At 35.2% G+C, this 20,499-nt stretch overlaps 1 protein-coding gene across 2 annotated transcripts in view; it reads left to right on the forward strand.

Moving 5' to 3' along the window:
- The first annotated feature begins 1,347 nt into the window (after nt 1–1,347).
- The window catches only part of zgc:154054, a 61,751-nt gene continuing 42,599 nt past the window's right edge, over nt 1,348–20,499 (forward strand). Inside the window, exons 1-4 of one of the 2 annotated variants that reach the window (XM_073921672.1) lie at nt 1,348–1,698; nt 4,490–4,642; nt 12,615–12,746; nt 17,050–17,183. In XM_073921672.1, coding sequence (XP_073777773.1) covers nt 1,614–1,698; nt 4,490–4,642; nt 12,615–12,746; nt 17,050–17,183 — 504 coding nt within the window. In that variant the 5' untranslated portion in view covers nt 1,348–1,613. 2 annotated transcript variants of the gene reach the window in all.

A 20,499-nucleotide genomic window follows, 5' to 3' on the forward strand; every position in this document is an offset into this window, starting at 1 on the left:
AATAAATACGCAAACAAATAAATAAATGAGTAAATAAATCTGTAAGTTCCGGCATAAATAGAATAATAAATTAATAAATAAATATGCAAATAAATAAATAAATTAGTAAATAAATCTATGAATTCATGCATAAATAAAACAATAAATAAATAAATAAATTAGTAAATAAATCCATAAATTCTATCATAAATAAAATAATAAATAAACAAATATGCAAATAAATAAACAAATGAGTAAATAAATCTATAAATTCCAGCATAAATAAAATAATAAAGAATTTAAATATGTAAATAAAAAAATAAATGTGTAAATGAATCCATAAATCCAAAAGTGTATGAATAAAATAATGAGTAAATAAATAAATATGCAAATAAATAAATACATAAGTAAATAAATCCAAAACATTTTGCATTAATAAAATAATAAATAAATAAATAAATAAATACACAAATAAATTAGTAAACAAATTAATAAATTCAAGCTTAAATAAAATATTAAATAAATAAATGTAAAAATCAGTAAATAAATGAGTAAACAAATCCATAAATTCATGCATAAATAAAACAATAAATATATAAATAAATAAATGAGTAAATCCATAAATTCCAGCATAAATAAAATAATAAATAAATATGAAAATAAATAAATTAATGAATAAATAAGTCCATCAATTTCTGCATGAATATGATAATGTATAAATAGATATGCAAATAAATAAATGAGTAAATAAATGCATAGTTTTCAGCATAAATAAAATAAGAAATAAACAAATAAGCTAATGAATAAATAAATTAGTAAACAAATCCTTACATTCCTGCATAAATAAAAAAATAAATAAATAAATTAGTAAATATATCCATAAATTCAATCGTAAACAAAATAATAAATAATTTAAACATAGACAATTAAAAATGTAGTATATTCACATTTTGTGAACTACTGCTGCTGTCATAGATAGTCTAGGTATTTATTTGTAAATTGATTTAATGGGTTGAAAAATAGTACTTACTTTATTTCTGTAGCTATTCATTAGTATAATCACTTTAAATAACGAAGCAGAGATTAATATAATATAATATAATATAATATAATATAATATAATATAATATAGTATAATATAATATAATATAATGTAATATAATGTAATATAATATAATATAATATAATATAATATAATATAATATAATATAATATAATATAATATAATATAATATAATATAATATAATATATACTTTCATCATCATTTCAAAATCGCATAAACAGAAACAAATTAAAACCAGAGTAAGCCAACCAGCAGCAGCGCCGTTGTCATGAATATTAATAAGCTAGCTGAATATTCATGAGCCGGACAGGTGGAGGAAGGCGCCGTTGCTGTTTGAAGGTGTGAGTGGATTATTTTTTTTAACTAAGTTCCTCGTGCGGTGTCAAGGCATCAGCTGACAACACGTTTCAACATAATGAATCCTGCTAGTTTGCGTTGGAGAAAGTAGGAGTCATTTTACAAAGGCTGTTGTCAAATGCTGACGTTACTCCAGCTCGTTTAGACGCGGTTCCTGTTGTTGTGTCGGGTCTTCTTGAGGAGTTTGCGAGTTTTTCTGAGGAATGAGGTGAAATGAGGCTCTGTCATGGAAAATTTTTATTTATCGCCGGGTTTTTGTGTATGATGATGTTAACATTCAGACACACGTCCAGACCAGGTGAGTGTCGATACCTGTACATTACTCCAAGTGGTTATAGGTAGATTACATTCATTATTATTGATATTTTATTTAGTATTTATGTTGTTATTGTCGTTTTATGTGTCAGGTTATTTAATAGACACTCTGTTGATTTTTTTAAATTGGCAAAGTTGCCACATTAACTCGCTGTTTGTGAGTGTTATCAATAAATAAATTTTAGATTTTGACTTATTATATAATATTTGTATATGTTATGTCATATTGGTGATGATTACAGAACCAGACTTTATTTTTTAATATACTCAATATGTTTTGTTTGAAAAATTATTTAAAAATGATAAAAAGACATTTCAATAAGTTACAAAGATCATTAAAACTCGTATATTCCTTCTAAACATCTGAATGATAAGTTAATAAGTTAAAAAGATCATTATAACTTGTATATTTAGTTAAAAAGATCATTTAAAACATATATTAATTAAAAAGATCCTTAAAACTCTTATCAGTTGTTCTGCTGTCGATCTAACCATCTAAAAGATAAGCTAATAAGTTAAAAAGATTCTTAAAGCTCTTATATTTTGTTCAGCTTTTGATCTAAACATCTGAATGATGAGTTAATAAGTTTAAAAGATCTTTAAAACTCTTATAATTTGTTCAGCTTTGATATAAATGATGAGTTAATACATTTAAAAGATCATTAAAACTCATACATTTCGTTCAGCTTTTGATCTAAACATCTGAGTGATTAGTTAATAAGTTTAAAAGATCACTAAAAACGTATATTTAATTAAAAAGATCCTTAAAACTCTTATAATTTGTTCAGCTTTCGATCTAAACATCTGAATGATGAGTTAATAAGTTTAAAAGATCATTAAAACTCTTATATTTCTTTCAGATTTTGATCTAAACATCTAAATGTTAAGTTAAATAAGTTAAAAAGATCATTAAAACTCCTATATTTTGTTCAGCTTTCGATCTAAACATCTGAATGATGAGTTAATAAGTTAAATCTGATCTGTACAGATGGTTGTTTTGAAGTTATTTTTCAGAAGTAAAATATATTTTTTCTTAGTACACTTGTTTCCAAATGCTGAGGTTTAAAAGTGTTAGCATATTAGAAATGTTGGAGTGAATTGTTGTGTGTGCGTGTGTGCATGCGTGTGTGCATGTGCACCACATATGCATCAAGCCAAAGAGGAACTTCTGTAACTCATAAACAAATGTGTGTTAACTCCACAAAACTTTATTATAAGATAGCAATATAGATCACAGCCTGTGTTTGGAATATTTTTAGTTTGCACAAAGTCAAAGAAAACTGTTTGAAGTGTCAACATTTTGTGGAAGGGGAAGAAAAAGAAATGCTCAAGTAAAAGTACCATTGATTTTATTTTATTTTTTATTTTATTTATTTTTTTGATTTATTTATTTTCGATCAAAAATATCATACATAAAATATCATTAACAAAAAAATACATTTCAACATGGTTTAAATGGAGTGGGATGAATCACAAGCTTATTAAGTTTATAATTAGCATGATTTGTCAAAAATGTAGTGCAAGTAGAGTAAAAGTATTTGTTCTTATCTGTCAGACTCCTGAAGTATGAGGTGAGGTGAAAAAAATCTTTGATCAGTTTAGGTGAAACTGCAAGCTTTGGATATTTATATCAGGTTTATCTTCTTAATGCGAATTTTGTCGCTGTTTTGGAACACTCTCTATTTTAACGGTCTAGGTGCAAAGTCTAAAGTGCATGGCGCAAAAGCATTAAGGGTGTTTCCGAATCCACTTTTGTTATTTTAAGGACAGAAAAATACGATCTGCGCCACGGTGCATGATCTAACAGGGTTGAGCTTATTTTCTTAATGAGTTCTGGGTGTGTTTTGAGAATAAACCAATCAGAGTCTCATTTCCCATTCCCTTTAAAAATCAGTTGCATCGTGCCATGGCGCATTTGCTGTTTACATGGCGGATTTTGTAAGTGGAAGACTGAACACTACACTAGTGAGAAAACAGTTAAACAGAGCATCTGCAGCGCGTGGATAAAGAATGAGCCTCCTCCAATCGGCCTTTACTTTCGCTTTCACTTTCTCTCTTTCGTGGATAAGAAAACGATGTTGTACGCACTCTACTGAAGACACCCATTTAGTTTATTAATTTAAATTTTTAATTAATTAAAATTAATTTCTAAGTTTATTAATTTAAATTAACTAAATTAATTAATTTCCAGCAAACGAATAAATCAGCAATAATAACGAAGTGTGGTAAAAAAAAAAACTGAGTTATATCCAAAAAAATATGGTCCAAAACCCAAAAGGTGGACAAAGCTTGTTTTAATAAAACAAATATAAATATGCATATAATAAATAATACTGCTAATAATAATAACATCATACAAAAGCAAGTTGTCATGAATGAACTGAAAAAGCCCCCAAGGTGAAGAAGGCATGGAGGCAGTGGTTTTTATATTTATGTAGAAAAGAATAATTTTTGTAACATTTTAATCCTTTATTCTTATTCATACGTAAAGATATTTGCGTGTTGCTATACATCCTGCGTGTTTTAAGCAATGTGTAAGCGAGGCATGCAACTAAAGCGCTCTGTGGTGGACTTTAGACCTGCTTTCAGCTGGTCTACTGATCAGTCTATGTTAGTTCCTCAAAATAGCAAAGTGGCGCAAATGGATTTGCTGTTACTTGGCAAAATCATGACTTGCGGTTATTTGTAATGACTTATTTTATATCCCTAATTGTACTGCAGTGTTTACACGTCTGTAACTCAAATCTGATGTTATTTTTGCTCTTTTTTTCCAGATAATGTGCCATCGCAGCTGCATGAGGTCTACGAGCGGCTACTGCGAGCAGAGCAGCGCGGGGAGGTTTTATCACAGGAGCTGCTGAAGGTGCTGGGTCATCTACAAAACCGCAGCATCGCTCAGTCTAATCTCAGTTTCAGCAACTCCTCAGGTCAGTAAAGCTCACTAGGGCTGCATTGACATCGTAATTTCCACATTTACATTTTTTAACAAAGATTAAAGTCAGTGTGAGCCGGAAGTTGCTAAGACTTTTATTTCAGTATGTTGATGTACTTCCAAGTAAAACGGAATATTGAGTAGTGGGCGGGGCTTTCTTTTTGCGCATCATTCCCTCATATGAATATTGTGGCTGACATCATCAGAGAAGGAGCCAATCCAAAAGCAGATGCTCAGATTCTGATTGAAGATTACCAAAACAAACTATTTTTATTGAATTAACTTGCCCTGATTAATTGTTCACCTAATGAATAGCAGTGTGTGCTAGCAAAATACACGTAGCGGACGGGCTCGCAGGGCACGCACCGCGGGGGGGCCCCGCGTGATTAGGGGGCCCCGCGTCCTCGCGATTTTCAATAATTGAAAATCCACCGGCAACCGCAATAATCAAACTCTTGGGAACAACTGTGGTCGGAACCAAAGTTCACACGTTTGTGTTCTCTGAACACCTCTCAAGCGGTGGACTACTTCATTCTGATTGCTTGCCGCCAATGTTGCCAACTTAGCGACTTTGTCACTAGATTTAGCGACTTTTCAGACCCCCCAGCGACAAATCTAGCGACTTTTTTTGTGTGTTATTGGATATTTTTAGACTGTCATTTGTCCATACTGTACCGTCCCTACTCTTCTCAACGAACTGCGTGTGATGCCGCCGGCCCCTCCCCCGCCTCACAGCACTGACAGGCGGCCCAGTCAGTCCTCGTACCGCAGCCTCTCCCACCTGCAGCCCGAGAGCAGATCACCCCTCTGCGTACCGACGACAAATGATTTAGCACAGGCAGTGTGAAGGTATTTCCCTTGTACAGTCAAACCGATCTGCTTCTACTTTATTTTAACAATTTAATTGGACCGTTTATTCTTTTCTTGTTCACAATCACAGATATTTTAGTGACAATTTCTGAACTTGTCTGAGTTTATTACATATGAGAGATTACTGCACATTCACTACACATCTATAATGATATACTGTATTCAAACAGCAATACATTTAGTTAAATAAACATGCTTATATAAAGTGTAGTGCAATTATAAATACCCCTTTATTAACCATAGGCTGTTAAACAAACAGAAAAGGTAAAACGTGATGACGTCAGTGATATGCAAATTGACGTATGACGTACCCCCCCCTCCTCTTCATCAGGGGGCCCCGTCAGCGATCCCTGCAGGGGGGCCTCCGCATTTTGCGCTACGCCACTGAAAATACACATTGTAAATTAAGCTTTTACACAAGACTTTAATCATTAACATTTAATGGAGCTGTGTTAGAGAGGCCAGCAGGGGGCGCTCAACCTGTGGTCTGTGTGAGTCCTAATACCCCAGTAAGAGTGAAGGGGACACTATAATGTCAGTGAGCGCCGTCTTTCGGATGAGACGTTAAACTGAGGTCCTGACTCTCTGTGGTCATTAAATTTCCCATGGCACTTCTTGTAAAAGAGCAGGGGTGTAACCCTGAAGTCCTGGCCAAAGTCCCTCAATTGGCCTTTACGATCATGGCCTCCCAATCATCCCCATTCACTGAATTTGGCTCTATCACTGTCTCTACACTCCACCAATAGCTGGTGTGTAGTGAGCGCACTGGCGCTGTTGTCCTGTGGCTGCCGTTGCATCATCCAAGTGGATGCTGCACACTGGTGGTGGTGTGGAGTGATAATAATAATAATTCTATACAATTTAAAGTGACATTTAAAGGCTTTACTAGGTTAATCAGGCAAGTTAGGGTAATTAAGCAAGTCATTGGCTGCGTCCGAAATCGCGTACCTCCATACTATATAGTTTTGCTGCACGATTAATCGAAAAAAGATTCTACGATTCTGCCAATCATATTTTCAAGTTCAGGAGAGAAGCAAAGGCGGTCGCACAAGTCTTAACATTCTTTTACATGCGTTGTTCAGCAACGTAGATGCCTCCTAATGGTGTTGAAAGAGTCGCTGTATTTATAAGGTATAATTCACCCAAAATTTTGTGCACAGACAGGGCCGGAGCAAGCTGAACTGCCGCTCTCGGCAAAGGATGGTCACGCCGCTCACAACCCTAAAGTGAAGAGGGTGGGGTGATGTCGCTGACGCCGCCCTCTTTATTCTGCAAACCTAGACACGGATATAACTGAGGGCGCGGGTGATAAGGGAAGTGTCGCGGACGCCGTCCTAGATGCGGATATAACTGAGGGCGCGAGAGGTGAGGGTAGTGTCGGGGACGCTGCCCTTTCTATTCTACCGCCCTAGGAGGCCACCTAGGTCGCCTCTATGGACGCGCCAGCCCTGGGCACAAAGTGATCGTTTTGGAGCCGCGCGTGATGTATAAACAGAACTTGGCAGTGAAAATAAAACCAAAAGCACGCACATCATTTAAATTATCTTATCGCATTTTAGAGTCATGATTGCGACAAGCATTTAATGTTTTTATGTCAAGGCGAACACAGAGTGTTGTACATGAGAATAAATGTTTAACAGTGTCATTATAACTACTCTAGTCCATATAATGCAGGAGGGAATCTGATAATGACAAATGTCTGATTTTACCAGTGAAAATATGGACTAATAATGTTGTCAATGATAGATTGCAAGCATATATCATAATTCAACTTCAGAATTATGAATAGTTGTATTCTGATGTCATTACTTTACTGTGAATTAATGACCAGGACACATTTAAAGTCTGTTCAAGTCCACCATTCAAAGTCTATTCAAAATTTAGCATTTTAACCAACAGCAGAGCTACACATAATATTATTGTTGTTGTTTGAGGATAACAATAATAATAGCCAACTCGTATTAATCTTTATTTTACATCTATAGAATCATGAGAAAATCCTGATCTTTACTTTAAGCAAAAAAATTTTGATTCTCATTTTTTTAAACATTCTCTTTATTTATTTTTTAACATCAGTACAAGTGATAACTTTTTCATACGTATACTTTTTTCCTTTTAAACACAAAGGTGTAGCATCACCTTACTATTATATGTATGAGATAACTAAAAAACAGAGAAATGTGGGGGAAGAAAAAAAAAGAAAGAAGAAGAGAAAGAGAGAAAAAAATAAAAATAAAATAAAGAAATTAAAGAACTATATAAGGGGGGATATTTGAAGTGTTTTACTAAAGTTCAGTCACTGCTCTCTTGTATTTTTCTTTTGTAATTGAACTTTATTATTTTATTTTGAACCTTTATACCCCACACAACATAAAATTCACAATACAAAATCAACATTCAGGAAAATAATATCAACCAATTATAATAAAAATAATAGCAAAACAAAAATTATAACAAATATAAAATAATACAAAACAATATAACAGACTGTCAAATTGACAACCCTTCAATTTTCTTTTCGTGTGCTCTCCAAATATTGCAAAAAGCTACCCCATTTCTGATTAAAAGTATGGGTGGAGTCCTGAACTCTTGCCAACATGCGTTCACATGATGCAGTAGAAGTCATCAGTTCAATCCGATCCTTAAAACAGGGAGTATCTGAGTTCAGCACCAGTCTCACAGCAATAATGCATCCTGCGACGACTAGCCCATGCCTGTGCTTTAGATATTCTGTTCTGTAAAGTGGATGTATCACCAAGAAGACAGACTCTTGTGGAATAAGGTAAAGGTTGTCCCAGCCATTTCTCTAGGTTTTGAATAACTCTTGTCCAGAATGGAGCCACCATATGACAGCTCCACTTTACATGTAAAAAAAAGTGCCCCTAGAATGACCACATTTCCAACAGTGGTTATTTTCATTAATCCTATTCTTTGCAGTATTACTAGGGTCCAGTAATATTGATTAATTATCTTGTAATGTATGAGTTTACTCCTAACATCTCTCACAGTACCCCCTATACCAGAAACTACTGCCTCTCATTCCCTCTCTTCAAATTCCACCTCCAGGTCTTTCTCCCAAATAATTCTGAAATGATCACTTTATAGATACATGTTATTTCCAGCAATCTTATAAACAAAATATGTGGTTTGCACCGACTCTGGCATATTTAGAAACCCTAATAAAACACTTTCTTCTGCTCCTGGCTTATATCCCACGGATCTTATACTACTATGCAGCTGTATATATTTCCAGAAATCCCCTTTATCTAATAGATTGAATTTGTCTTTCATGAAATGAATACAGTGCCCCTTGTCCATATAAATCATCAACTGTTTTCAGGCTTTTAATCACTGCTCTCTTGTTAAAGTATTCAATAAATGGATTCCATATTACATGGAAATTCTTTGTTTTATTTTTTAGGGAAAGCCTTGGCTTCTTAAGTTGCAGACAAAACACAACATCCATTATTAGTGTGGAGCAGGGGTCACCAACATGGTGCCCGCGGGCACCAGATAGCCCGCGAGGATCTCATGTGTTGCCCACAGGCCTGTTCTAAAAAGTAGCTCACCATAGCGCCACTTACCAGTAAGCTTCATCTAATATAGAAGTAATCATTTAAAAACGTAAATATTTGCATAGATATATAAAAATAAAGTGTTGCACATTGATATATTAAATACAGGGTATTTCCTACCCTGTTAAATCATTGTTGATAACTTTTGTGAGATCATTAACATGATCAATGTCTTCACATGGATGAATATTATTAATTATTACCAAAAACATAAAGTATAATTAAAAGTAAATTGAGCAAATTTGTTATTTGAGAAGTGTTTATCAAACTGGTAGCCCTCCACATCAATCGGTACCCAAGAAGTAGCTCTCAGTTTCATAAAGGTTGGTTACCCCTGGTGTGGAGCAACGTGGAGGATCTTTTCATTTCCAATTTAGTAAAATCAGTTTACGTGCCAAAAGGGTTATAAATATAATCACTGTACGCTGATTATTAGATAAATCTGCATCGTCACTGACACCAAATATAACTAAAATAGGCCCAGGGTGTATTTGTCTTCCCACAACTTCTAATATTAATGTGATTCTCATTTTACCCTGAATCGTGCAGCTCTACTATATAGTACACTAAAAAAAACAGTATTCGATGGGGATGTAACGGTATCAGAATTTCACGGTACGGTAATACCTCGGTATGAATGGCACGGTACGGTATTTATTGAATAATTTACAGGAAAAACAAAACTAATGAAAAGATTCGAAAAAAGTGCCAAAAGTGTTTATTTACCTTTGCATTGAACATATCAATGACATACAAATTAGCCATCTATCTGTAAGTTTCGAAACAGGAACTTAAATTTTTCCATTTTAATAACAAAAAACTATTAAACCATATATAAAAAAAATTGTTTTAATTTAGTATTGTTGAAAACTCATCACATTCAATATTTAATCACTCACTCACTTAGATAGAGATGGGTTTTTTAAGGAAAATTATCATATAACTATAATCTGGTAAAAGCTGGGATCTCTGGGCATGTCCCCTGCAATAGAAAAAAACCCCTCTCATTTGGGACTGAGGTTTCTGGGACAGAGAGATATGATTTAGCCAAGGTTGACAGCAGTGGGTAACATTGTGCATTGTCTTTCCACCACTTGAGAGGACAAGCCATGAGTGAGAAAGAGGTCTCTTTGCGGTTTTTAGTCGTATTCCCCGACTTGTATTTCACCACAGTCTGGCAGTGCCTGCATACTGTTTTTTTTCATTGTCTGTCACCTTTTCTCCTTTTTCGTATCTTTTTAGAAAGAAACCGAAATGCTTCCACACATCCGATTTAAAACCCGCTTTAGGTTCGATCATTTCCAGCTCTTTTTCTTCCCCGCTACTAGCAACACACTCCATTTCCGCATTACTGGATCTGTAGTGACAACAGATCGCAAAGGATGATGGCCACGCCTAGGCTGATGGGAATTGTAGTTCCCGCTACCTCCCGTTCGCTTCATTCGCCTGAGCAAACTTTTCTCAGAAATACAGTTTTATTGAGTCATGCGCCTACGGTAATATTGAAAAAAATTGCTATTGCGGTATGACGGTATTTACAATATTGTTACATCCCTAGTATTCGAGCCAAGTAGTATGTCCGAACTCATAGAATTCGAGAAACAGTATGTGAGAAGTACCCTGATGACCTACTACTTCCAGCGAGATTCTGAAGTGCGCATCTGATGCACGATATACTATGCCATGATGCACCGTGAGAGAATTCTTAAATGGGAGTGAAGTGATGCAGCTGACGTGGGTTGGTCATTTGATGATGACAAAAATGGCGGATGTAGTACATCCGAGTTCTCACATTCATACTGTACAGAACACAATTTTCTATTACATTTAAATTCAAATGCATTACCTACTAAGTAGTAGGCGATTTCGCATGCTGTCATTGTATTGACCTTATTCTAAAATGCGGAAGTGCGCCTGTTTTCGCGATTGTCTTAGAACTTCCGTTTCAGTCGCCTATGGGAGAAATGACAAGGAATAATAAACGGCAAAAAACGGTCAAACTACTTGCTCTACAAACAAATGTTTGCATGACTATACAGACCAAGTAGAATAATATAACAAGGAAATATCAGTTTGCAACATCAAACAGCGAAACGAGCAGTTTTTAATGTCTAAAAATGAATGGAAGTGAATGAGACCGGAAGTCTTGTGCCAAAAAGATTCAAATGGCAGCGCCCACTCGTCTGCGGAGGCCAATAACAGTGATTTGTTCTGTAGACAATCGAAGGGGGCTAATAATATTGACCTTAAAATGGTTTATTAAAAAATTAATAACTGCTTTTATTCTAGCCAAAATAAAACAAGTAAGACTTTCTCCAGAAGAAAAAACATTATAGGAAATACTGTAAAAAATGCCTAAATCTGTTAAACATCATTTGGGAAATTTTTGAAAAAGAAAGAAAATAGGGCTAATAATTCTAACTTCATCTGTATATTAAGTTAATTTTTGTTTTTGCTGAAATTTTCATGTAAATGGCCAATTAGTAATAATAATAATAATAAACTTTATTTGTATAGCACTTTTCCAACATACATGCAACTCAAAGTGCCTCACAAACAACAACAAAAGCATTAAAATAGACCACAAAAACTTATCACATATACTGAAATAAAAGCATTCATGTACACAAAATATAAGTATATATCAACATGATCACACACACAATAGTCCTTACATATGCAAGCACACACCATACATTACATACATTAACCTACAACAAAATAGATAAAATGTGTACACCTAACAAACTTGTTTAATCATACGCAATTTTAAAAAGATGTGTCTTAACACGCTTTTTAAAAACATGAATACTTGGGGATTCTTTCACTTCAAGGGGGAGACAGTTCCAAATTTTTGGAGCATAATGGCTAAAAGAAGTGCCGCCAGATTGCATCAGGTTTACAGGATAAAATTCTAAAAGTCCAGCACTAGAAGAGCGTAGCAAACGGTTTGGATTATATTTTGTTAAACACTCGGAAATGTAGGAAGGTGTCATGTTGTGTAGTGCTTTATACACTAATAAAAGAATCTTAAAATCTATCCTTTGGTGCACAGGCAACCAGTGTGATTCTATTAATACTGGTGTAATGTGCTCTCGTTTCTTTACTTTCATTAAAACTCTGGCTGCTGCTTTTTGTATCAATTGCAACTTCATTGTAGAACCCTTAGGTAGACCAGTATAGATAGCATTGCAATAATCAAGCCGAGAGAAAATAAAAGCATGAATTAATTTCTTAGCATCATCAAAAGATAGGGAAGAATGAATTTTGGCAACATTTCTTCAGTGATAAAAACATGTTTTTGTATCTTGATTAATATGAGATTTAAAGTTAAGATCACAATCGAAAATAACACCCAGGTTCTTTAATTCTTTTTTGGATTGTCAACCTAAAGAACACAGTTCTGCTTCAATCCTCTCTCGCTCAGGTTTTTTGCCCACAATAAGAATTTCTGTTTTATCTTTATTCAACTTTAAAATGTCCAATGCAAGTCTGTCATATTTTGTTTTATCTGCCTTTCAGCTATATTAGAAGAGCGAGTTCTTCGTCTGCTCTTGCCTTCGCAGCCGAATGCACTGGTGTATTTACCTCACCTGAAAGAGCACAAGGACAGTCTGAAACCCATCGTTCACCTGGGCAGACGACGCAAGGGAGGTCTGTCAAACATTTGCATTTTTGAGTTTGCTTTGTTTTGTTTTGCAATGCAGAAATTGGACATATTGTGTAAAAGAGATTTAACATAGACTTGCTTAAATCACACTGACCTGTATCTATTGCTCCCCTAAACATTTACATCAGCGTTTGAAATATTAGCATAATCCCCTTGAAGGCATATGCAAAGGAAGAAGGTGAGGTTTCTTTGAATTGCAGTGTTGTCATCGTGATGTACACATGCTGTGGTGTGGTTTAATGCAAAACCTCACCAATGTGAAACATTTAGCTGTCGTTGTGCTTGAAAAAAGTTGGTCCTAAATTATTGCATTAAAGAGTTTATTCGGTTTATTTCTGGTTGTGAATTGCATTATGGGATGTTGATCTCTGCTATGTCCACTTTTTGATGCTGAAAATTCAACTCTACAGTTTAACAGAGTAACTTTTACTGACATATTGGTAGTTTGAAATAATATAATGCAGTGGTTCTCAAACTGTGGTACCACTAGTGGTACACAGGCTTCCTTCTAGTGGTACGCGGAGGAATCACTATTTTAACCCTTTAACATGTCTGATAACACAGATGTGATCAGTAAATTGATTTTAATAGACTAAACCTTTTATTTTATTTTCAATTGTCTAATGTTTGTTATGTATTCTATCATTTGAAGCCCATGCGCAGTAAGCAGATCTAATTTCTAAATCCAATTGGAACATTTAATATACATGTTAGGGCCCTATCATACACCCGGCGCAATGTGGCGCAAGACGCGGCGCAATAGTCTTTTGGTAGTTTCAGCTTGCCGCAAGAGTCGTTTTGAGGCGTTGCGCTACGCTGTTTAAATAGCAAATGCATTAGCGCTCATTTGTCTGCCCATAGGCGTTCTGGTCTAAAAAGGAAGGCGTTCTGAGGCGGACCGCTGGCGCGTTGCTATTTTGAGAAACTATAATAGATTTTTCATTAGACCAAAACTAACCCGGTCTAAACTCCGGCGCAGAGTTGCGCCTCGCTTACACACTGCTTAATACACACAAGAGAGCAATAGGCAAATATCTTTACATATGAAAACATGTAAATATTAAGGATATATATAGGATATAATAAGAATAGATATAGAATATAAATATAAAGGATTAAAATATTACAAAACATTATTATTTTCTAGCATAAATATGAAAAATCACTGCTTTTATGTCTTCTTCATCTCGGGAGGCTTTTTCAGTTCATTTATAACAATTTGCTTTTGTATAATGTTATTATTATTAGCAGGATTATTTAATATATCGATATTTATATTTGTTTTATTAAAAACAAGCTTAGATTTGTCCACCTGTCAGGTTTTAGACCATATGGGGCATGGCAGGTGTATTTGGAAATAACTCAGTATTTTGACCACACTTGGTCATTATTGTTCATTTATTCATTTGCTGGAAATTAGAACTGAGTTTAGAAATAGTTTTGAAACAAATCTTTGCGCTTAACAAACACAACTAATTATTTATAGACTAATTGATGTCTGTGCGTAAAGGTTTCCCTATCCAAGAGCGAATGTGAAAGTAGATCCATTATCTCTCATTCTCACGCAGTAGATGCTCTGTTTAACAGTTTTCTGTTAATAAACTGTTAACTGTGAACTGTTTGCTTGTGAAATGCTCATTTTTTCCACTTAGACTTACTTTGCGTCCTGTAAATAGCGAATGCGCTCTTGGCACGACACAGCTGGCTCTTAAAGGGAATGGGAGATGAGACTCTAATTGGTTTATTCTCAAAACACACCTATAACTCATTAAGAAAATAAACTCAACCCTTTTAGCCCATGCACCTTGGCGCAAAGCGCATTTTCTCGTCCGTAAATTAGCAAAAACGCGTTCTGACAGGCCCTGAAAGCGTTTGCGCCCTGCGTTTTGCGCTCTGCGCATGGACCGCAAAATAGAGCCCTTAATGTTTAGATTTCAAAGATATGCAAATAAGTTATATGTAAACACAACTTATATTTCAAAATTTATCATAAAGAGATGAATATGAATGAAATATGGCCTCTATTTATGAGGTCCAAGCAACATTTTAAGGTTTTGATGAGTCAAAGTCAGCTTTATTGTCAATTCAACCACATATACAGGACATATAGAGAATCGAAATTACGTTATTCTCAGACCCTAGGTGCCTAACATATAATGTTAATGCAAAAAGTTTTAAAGAAGTTTTAAAAAAAGAATTTACAATAAATACAATTATACATAAAATGTAATCTAAATATTTACCTAAAATTGAGTCTTAATATATACATAAAATGTAATCTGAATATATACATAAACTGTAATCTAAAGAATAATAAAAAAGAAAGAATAAAAATTGTAATCAGTACAATACAATACAATACAAAAACATTAAGGGCATATGGCAATGAGTGCAAACCAGAGTTGTGCAGATCGAACCGTATATAGTGCAAAAAGGCTTGTAAACATGAGAATTATCAATAGGATACTTAATGATAATACTTTACATTTAAGTACGGCAGTTTTCTTACTTTTAAAGAATAGTGACAATGGTTAAAGTGGCTGACAATAATAAGTATGCGTAATAATAGTAATTAATATGCTTTGTTTTTGAACTGTGCAGAGCTTTAGCTGCTTAATTAGGTCAACTACACTACTGTATTTTAATACCGGTCATTATAGTGGTACGTGAAGTGACGTTTTTCTGAGGTGGTACTTGGTGAAAAAAGTTTGAGAACCACTGATATAATGTATAAGAAGTAATGGAGAAATACGTCTGTGAAATAGCAGAAAATTTGCTGGCAGTTTATTACAACATTTCTGTAGTGTAATATACAACACCAAACCAAATAATTGGGTATATGCCGAGCTAGTGCAGTTCCCATGCTGATACACTTCCGGTGACCTGTTATTGTGAACTTTTTTCCATTTTATACGGTTCCTTATACAGCATCGATGTTGTAATGTCATTAAAATACATTCAGTTAAATAAACTGTAGCATTTATTTAGTTGCTCAAGCGTAAAACGAGACAAAAAGCCGTTTACTCGCACGCGCCCGTCAGAATCGGCAGGCTAACGCAGAAGCTTCATTGAATATACCGGGGTAAAATAAATGCTCATATTATAAAGATATGGTGGGGAAAATGTCATTTAATGCACTGTTTCTTGTACAATCTGAGACCCACTTTAAATCGGATATTACTCAGCTAGTGGAGATCGCTGATTTTTAAAGAAAACAGACCTTAAATGCACCGGATTTTGCATTGGCATTCAATTCGCCGGAAGCGCTTAATCCAGGTTACTGGCAAATTAAAAGTCCTATTAGCATGCTTCGGCATATACCCCATATAGCTCATTAAACTATTAAAAATGCTAATAAAAGTCTCTTTTTAAAACTTTTCAAGGTTAAAATTTGTTGGTAGAAAGATCAAGCTCTCATAATGCAATTCAAATGCATAAATAAATGTTTTATTTAATATTTACGGATAGTTTACAGATATTACGGATATACTTATGACTAATTTGTGGATCGTTTTTTACAGTGTAGTTATAAATTAAATGAAACAAACAAATAAATAAATAAATAAGATGATGATGGTAACGAAAAGCAAATATATCATGCATATTAACTTCTGAATGCATTGCAAGCCCTGCAAATCTAATGTTATATACACAGTTGAAGTCAGAATTATTCGCCCCCCCTGTTTATTTTTCCCCAATTTCTGTTTAACGGAGAGCAGATTTTTTTTCTCAACACATTTCTAAACATAATGGTTTTAATAACTCATCTCTAATAACTGATTTATTTTATCTTTGCCATGATGACAGTAAATAATATTTGACTAGATATTTTTCAAGACACTTCTATACAGCTTAAAGTGACATTTAAAGGCTTAACTAGGTTAATTAGGTTAACTAGGCAGGTTAGGCTAATTAGGCAAGTTATTGTATAATGATGGTTTGTTCTGTAGGCTTGAAAAAACATAGCTTAAAGGGGGCTAATAATATTGACCATAAAATGTTTTTAAAAAAATGTATAACTGCTTTTATTCTAGCCGAAATAAAACAAATAAGACTTTCTCCAGAAGAAAAAATATTATCAGACATACTGTGCTAATTTCCTTTTTCTGACAAACATAATTTGTGGAATGTTTAAAAAAAGAGAAAAAATTCAAAGGGGGCTAATAATTCTGACTTCAACTGTTTTCTACTGTATGTATACCAACAGGTTATTTGACTGTATTTAAACACTGTAATGCAATCACCATAGGAGGACAAGCTGACACTCAGTTTTAACTGTTCACACAGTGTCTATGGTGTTCGGCGTGCCCACAGTTCACAGGCAGAAACAGAGTTATCTAGTGAACACACTCCAATCTCTGCTTTTTGACCTTTCCACTGCACAGAAGAAAGATATTGTCATTGTAGTCTTTGTTGCTGAGGTAACTTTTGAACCCTTGTGCTCTTTGCTCTCTTAAATCACTTCTGGCTTTATCTCTTTTATTGCTCTGTAAAGGTTTACATGGGTTTATGATATTACACCAGGGTTTTATTTTCCTTTTAACCTCTATGTTTGCTTGGGTATCATGGTCCATTTCTGTAATTTTCTTCTTTTTTTGTGTAATACTTTTTATTTAAGCTTTTTTTTTTTTTAAGCACCATGTTTTACCCCTTTTACAAGATAGTCTCCAGAATGTGTTTGTTATGTTTCAGCTCAAAATACCCATCAGATCATTTATCATATCCTGCAGAATCTGCCCATGTTGGTGTCTTGAGTACTGTGTAGCTGTTTTTGTAGCCTGTAGCTTTAAATACAGATGAGCTGCTTCTCCCCGCCCACGGTTCCCACGTGAGTGTCTGCTTCTCCTGCGTTACGTCAGATAAACAGCAGTCAGTGATAGAGACAGACACGGATGAAGCTGAAATACAGCTCAATAATCCAAAATACCATGTAAGCTTATCTCATATATTTGTGGTGGAGTTTATTCAAGCCTTTCTGAAATGATGAGTCAAACACAAAAGCCGTTTGCAGTACACTGAAAATTCACCAAATGTCTATATGGAGCATGCACTTTACATATTCCAGTGATTTTTAGCATAAATTGAAACGTGTGTCATTTTGACCTGTGCAATATATTTATTGTTATTCCCACAAATATATGCAACATAAAACCATATGTGGTCCACATATCATCAGCTGGTGTGGCCATTAATATAACTCATTCATTCATTTTCCTTTGGCTTAGTCCCTTATTTATAAGTGGTCGCCACAGCGGAATGAACTGTCAACTATTCCAGCATATGTTTTACACAGCGGATGCCCTTCCTGCCACAACCCAACACTGGGAAACACCCATACACTCTCACATTCACACACACTTATACTCTATGGCCAATTTAGTTTATCCAATTTCCGTATAGCGCATGTGTTTAGACTGTGAGGGAAACCGGAGTACCCGGAGGAAACCCACACCAACACGAGGAAAACATGCAAACTCCACACAGAAATGACAACTGACCCAGCCAGGACTCAAACCATCGATCTTCTTGCTGTGAGGCGACAGTGCTAGAGTCACCGTGCCGTTATCATTAATGTAGTTAACTTTATAATTATCTTTATAATATTGTTCTGGTGTGAATGGGACCTAATTAGTTTGTAGATAGACAGATTTTCTAGATCAGGGCTTCTCAAGTACCACCTCAGAAAAGAATTGTCTCTCCAAGTACCACTATAATGAGCAGTATTGAAATACAGTAGTGTAGTAGGCCCGATGAAGCAGCTACAGTACTGACAGTTCAAAAAACAGGCAGATTAATTCCTATTAAAATGTAATGTAATGTAATGTGTATTTATATAGCGCATTTATTGTGTATGGCCATACACCCAAAGCGCTTTACAATCATGAGGGGGGTCTCTCCACACCACCACCAGTGCGCAGCATCCACTTGGATGATGCGACGGATGCCACAGGACAACGGCGCCAGTGCGCTCACCACACACCAGCTATTGGTGGAGTGTAGAGACAGTGATCGAGCCAATTCAGTGGAGGGGGATGATTGGGAGGCCATGATCGTATGGGCCGATAGAGGGACTTTGGCCAGGACACCGGGGTTACACCCCTGCTCTTTCACGAGAAGTGCCATGGGATTTTTAATGACCACAGAGAGTCAGGACCTCAGTTTAACGTCTCATCCGAAAGACGGCGCCCACTGACAGTGTAGTGTCCCCTTCACTTTTACTGGGGCATTAGGACTCATACAGACCACAGGTTGAGCGCCCCCTGCTGGCCTCACTAACACCACTTCCAACAGCAACCTAGTGTTCCCTAGTGGTCTCCCATCCAGGTACTGACCAGGCTCAGCCCTGCTTAGCTTCGTGAGTAACCGGTCTTGGGCTGCAGGGTGATATGGCTATTAAAAATATTTATTATTGTCAGCCACTTTTAACATTATAAATAGTTTGAACATTAACACTGTACTATGCCTATATGTAAAAACAAACAAACAAACAAATAAAAATAAACATCATCATTTAAATCAAAATATGCTTTCAAAAGTTAAAAATGAGAGGTTACTGTTCTTAAAAAGTAAAAAACTTAAAAGTATTTACATATAGTAACTGATATATTAACACCTGGAAATGTTGCCTGGACCTCAGAAACATAAGCCCCTTTCACACAATGATACCGGTAAATATCTGGAAAATTTCCGTAACGACTTTACCGGTAAATTCAAAAAAGCGCTGTTCACACAGTCGAGGACGTTACGGAAATTTTCCAGAAAAGAGCATTCACTCATCCATTCCCAAATACCGGTAAATTCTGACATCATTAACCAGAAATGAGCTTTAAACGGCTGCACTTGTATTTTTAAACATTTGACTACATTACAAACTCTGTGGATGGATCTGTATTGTGAACAACTTCGATGAAAACATATGGAGGATCCCTTTCGCATGTCAAGATGTTCATAATATGTGTGTGCTGGCGTTCACGGCTGTTTCACGGGCACACACAAAGCTTGAAGGTAAACAAACAGCGGCTTATTATAAGCATCTTATCGATGATTATTTACACAGTTGGCATTAAGAAGAACATTCTACTTCTAGCAGCTAAATGTGTCTGGGAAAATATTCAAAGGCTTTAATTCTCATAAATCGCGCGGACGAGAATGCGTTTGACTGTTCTGATTGGCTAAAGCAGTCAGCACGTTCTAGACATCCACATTCTCGTCCTGGAAAATAGCCAGAACGAATTTACCGGTATTTTCAAAAAGGGCCTGTTCACACATACACACCTTTCCGAAAAATTGCCGGTAATTTTCCGGAAAGGTCTGTATGTGTGAAAGGGGCTATAGGCTGTCATCATATTCACACAAAAATGATTTTTGATAAACTTTGAAATATACATAGCATGTACATATGACATATTTGATTCCTCCGTGTACCACTAGAAGGAAGCCTGTGTACCACTAGTGGTGCATGTACCACAGTTTGAGAACCCCTGCTCTAGATTTTTGTCTGTTTGTTTCATCTTTGTTCCTCTGCTTAATGGTGCACTTTCTACGGGTCACTAATATCTTTGACTGTTTTTTCAGGTTCTTCTCTATTCTTGTTTTTGAATGAAAACACCTAATGATTATTTACATTACGCACTACTGTTAAAAAAGTTTGGGGTTGGTTGGTTGGTTGAATAAAATGTTTTCGAAAGGGGCCAGTTTCGCTTATTAATATCAAAAATAGAGCTCAAAGCTGTCATT

This window comes from Danio rerio, chromosome 14 (assembly GCF_049306965.1).
Source record: "Danio rerio strain Tuebingen ecotype United States chromosome 14, GRCz12tu, whole genome shotgun sequence".
Taxonomy (NCBI): Eukaryota; Metazoa; Chordata; class Actinopteri; order Cypriniformes; family Danionidae; genus Danio; species Danio rerio.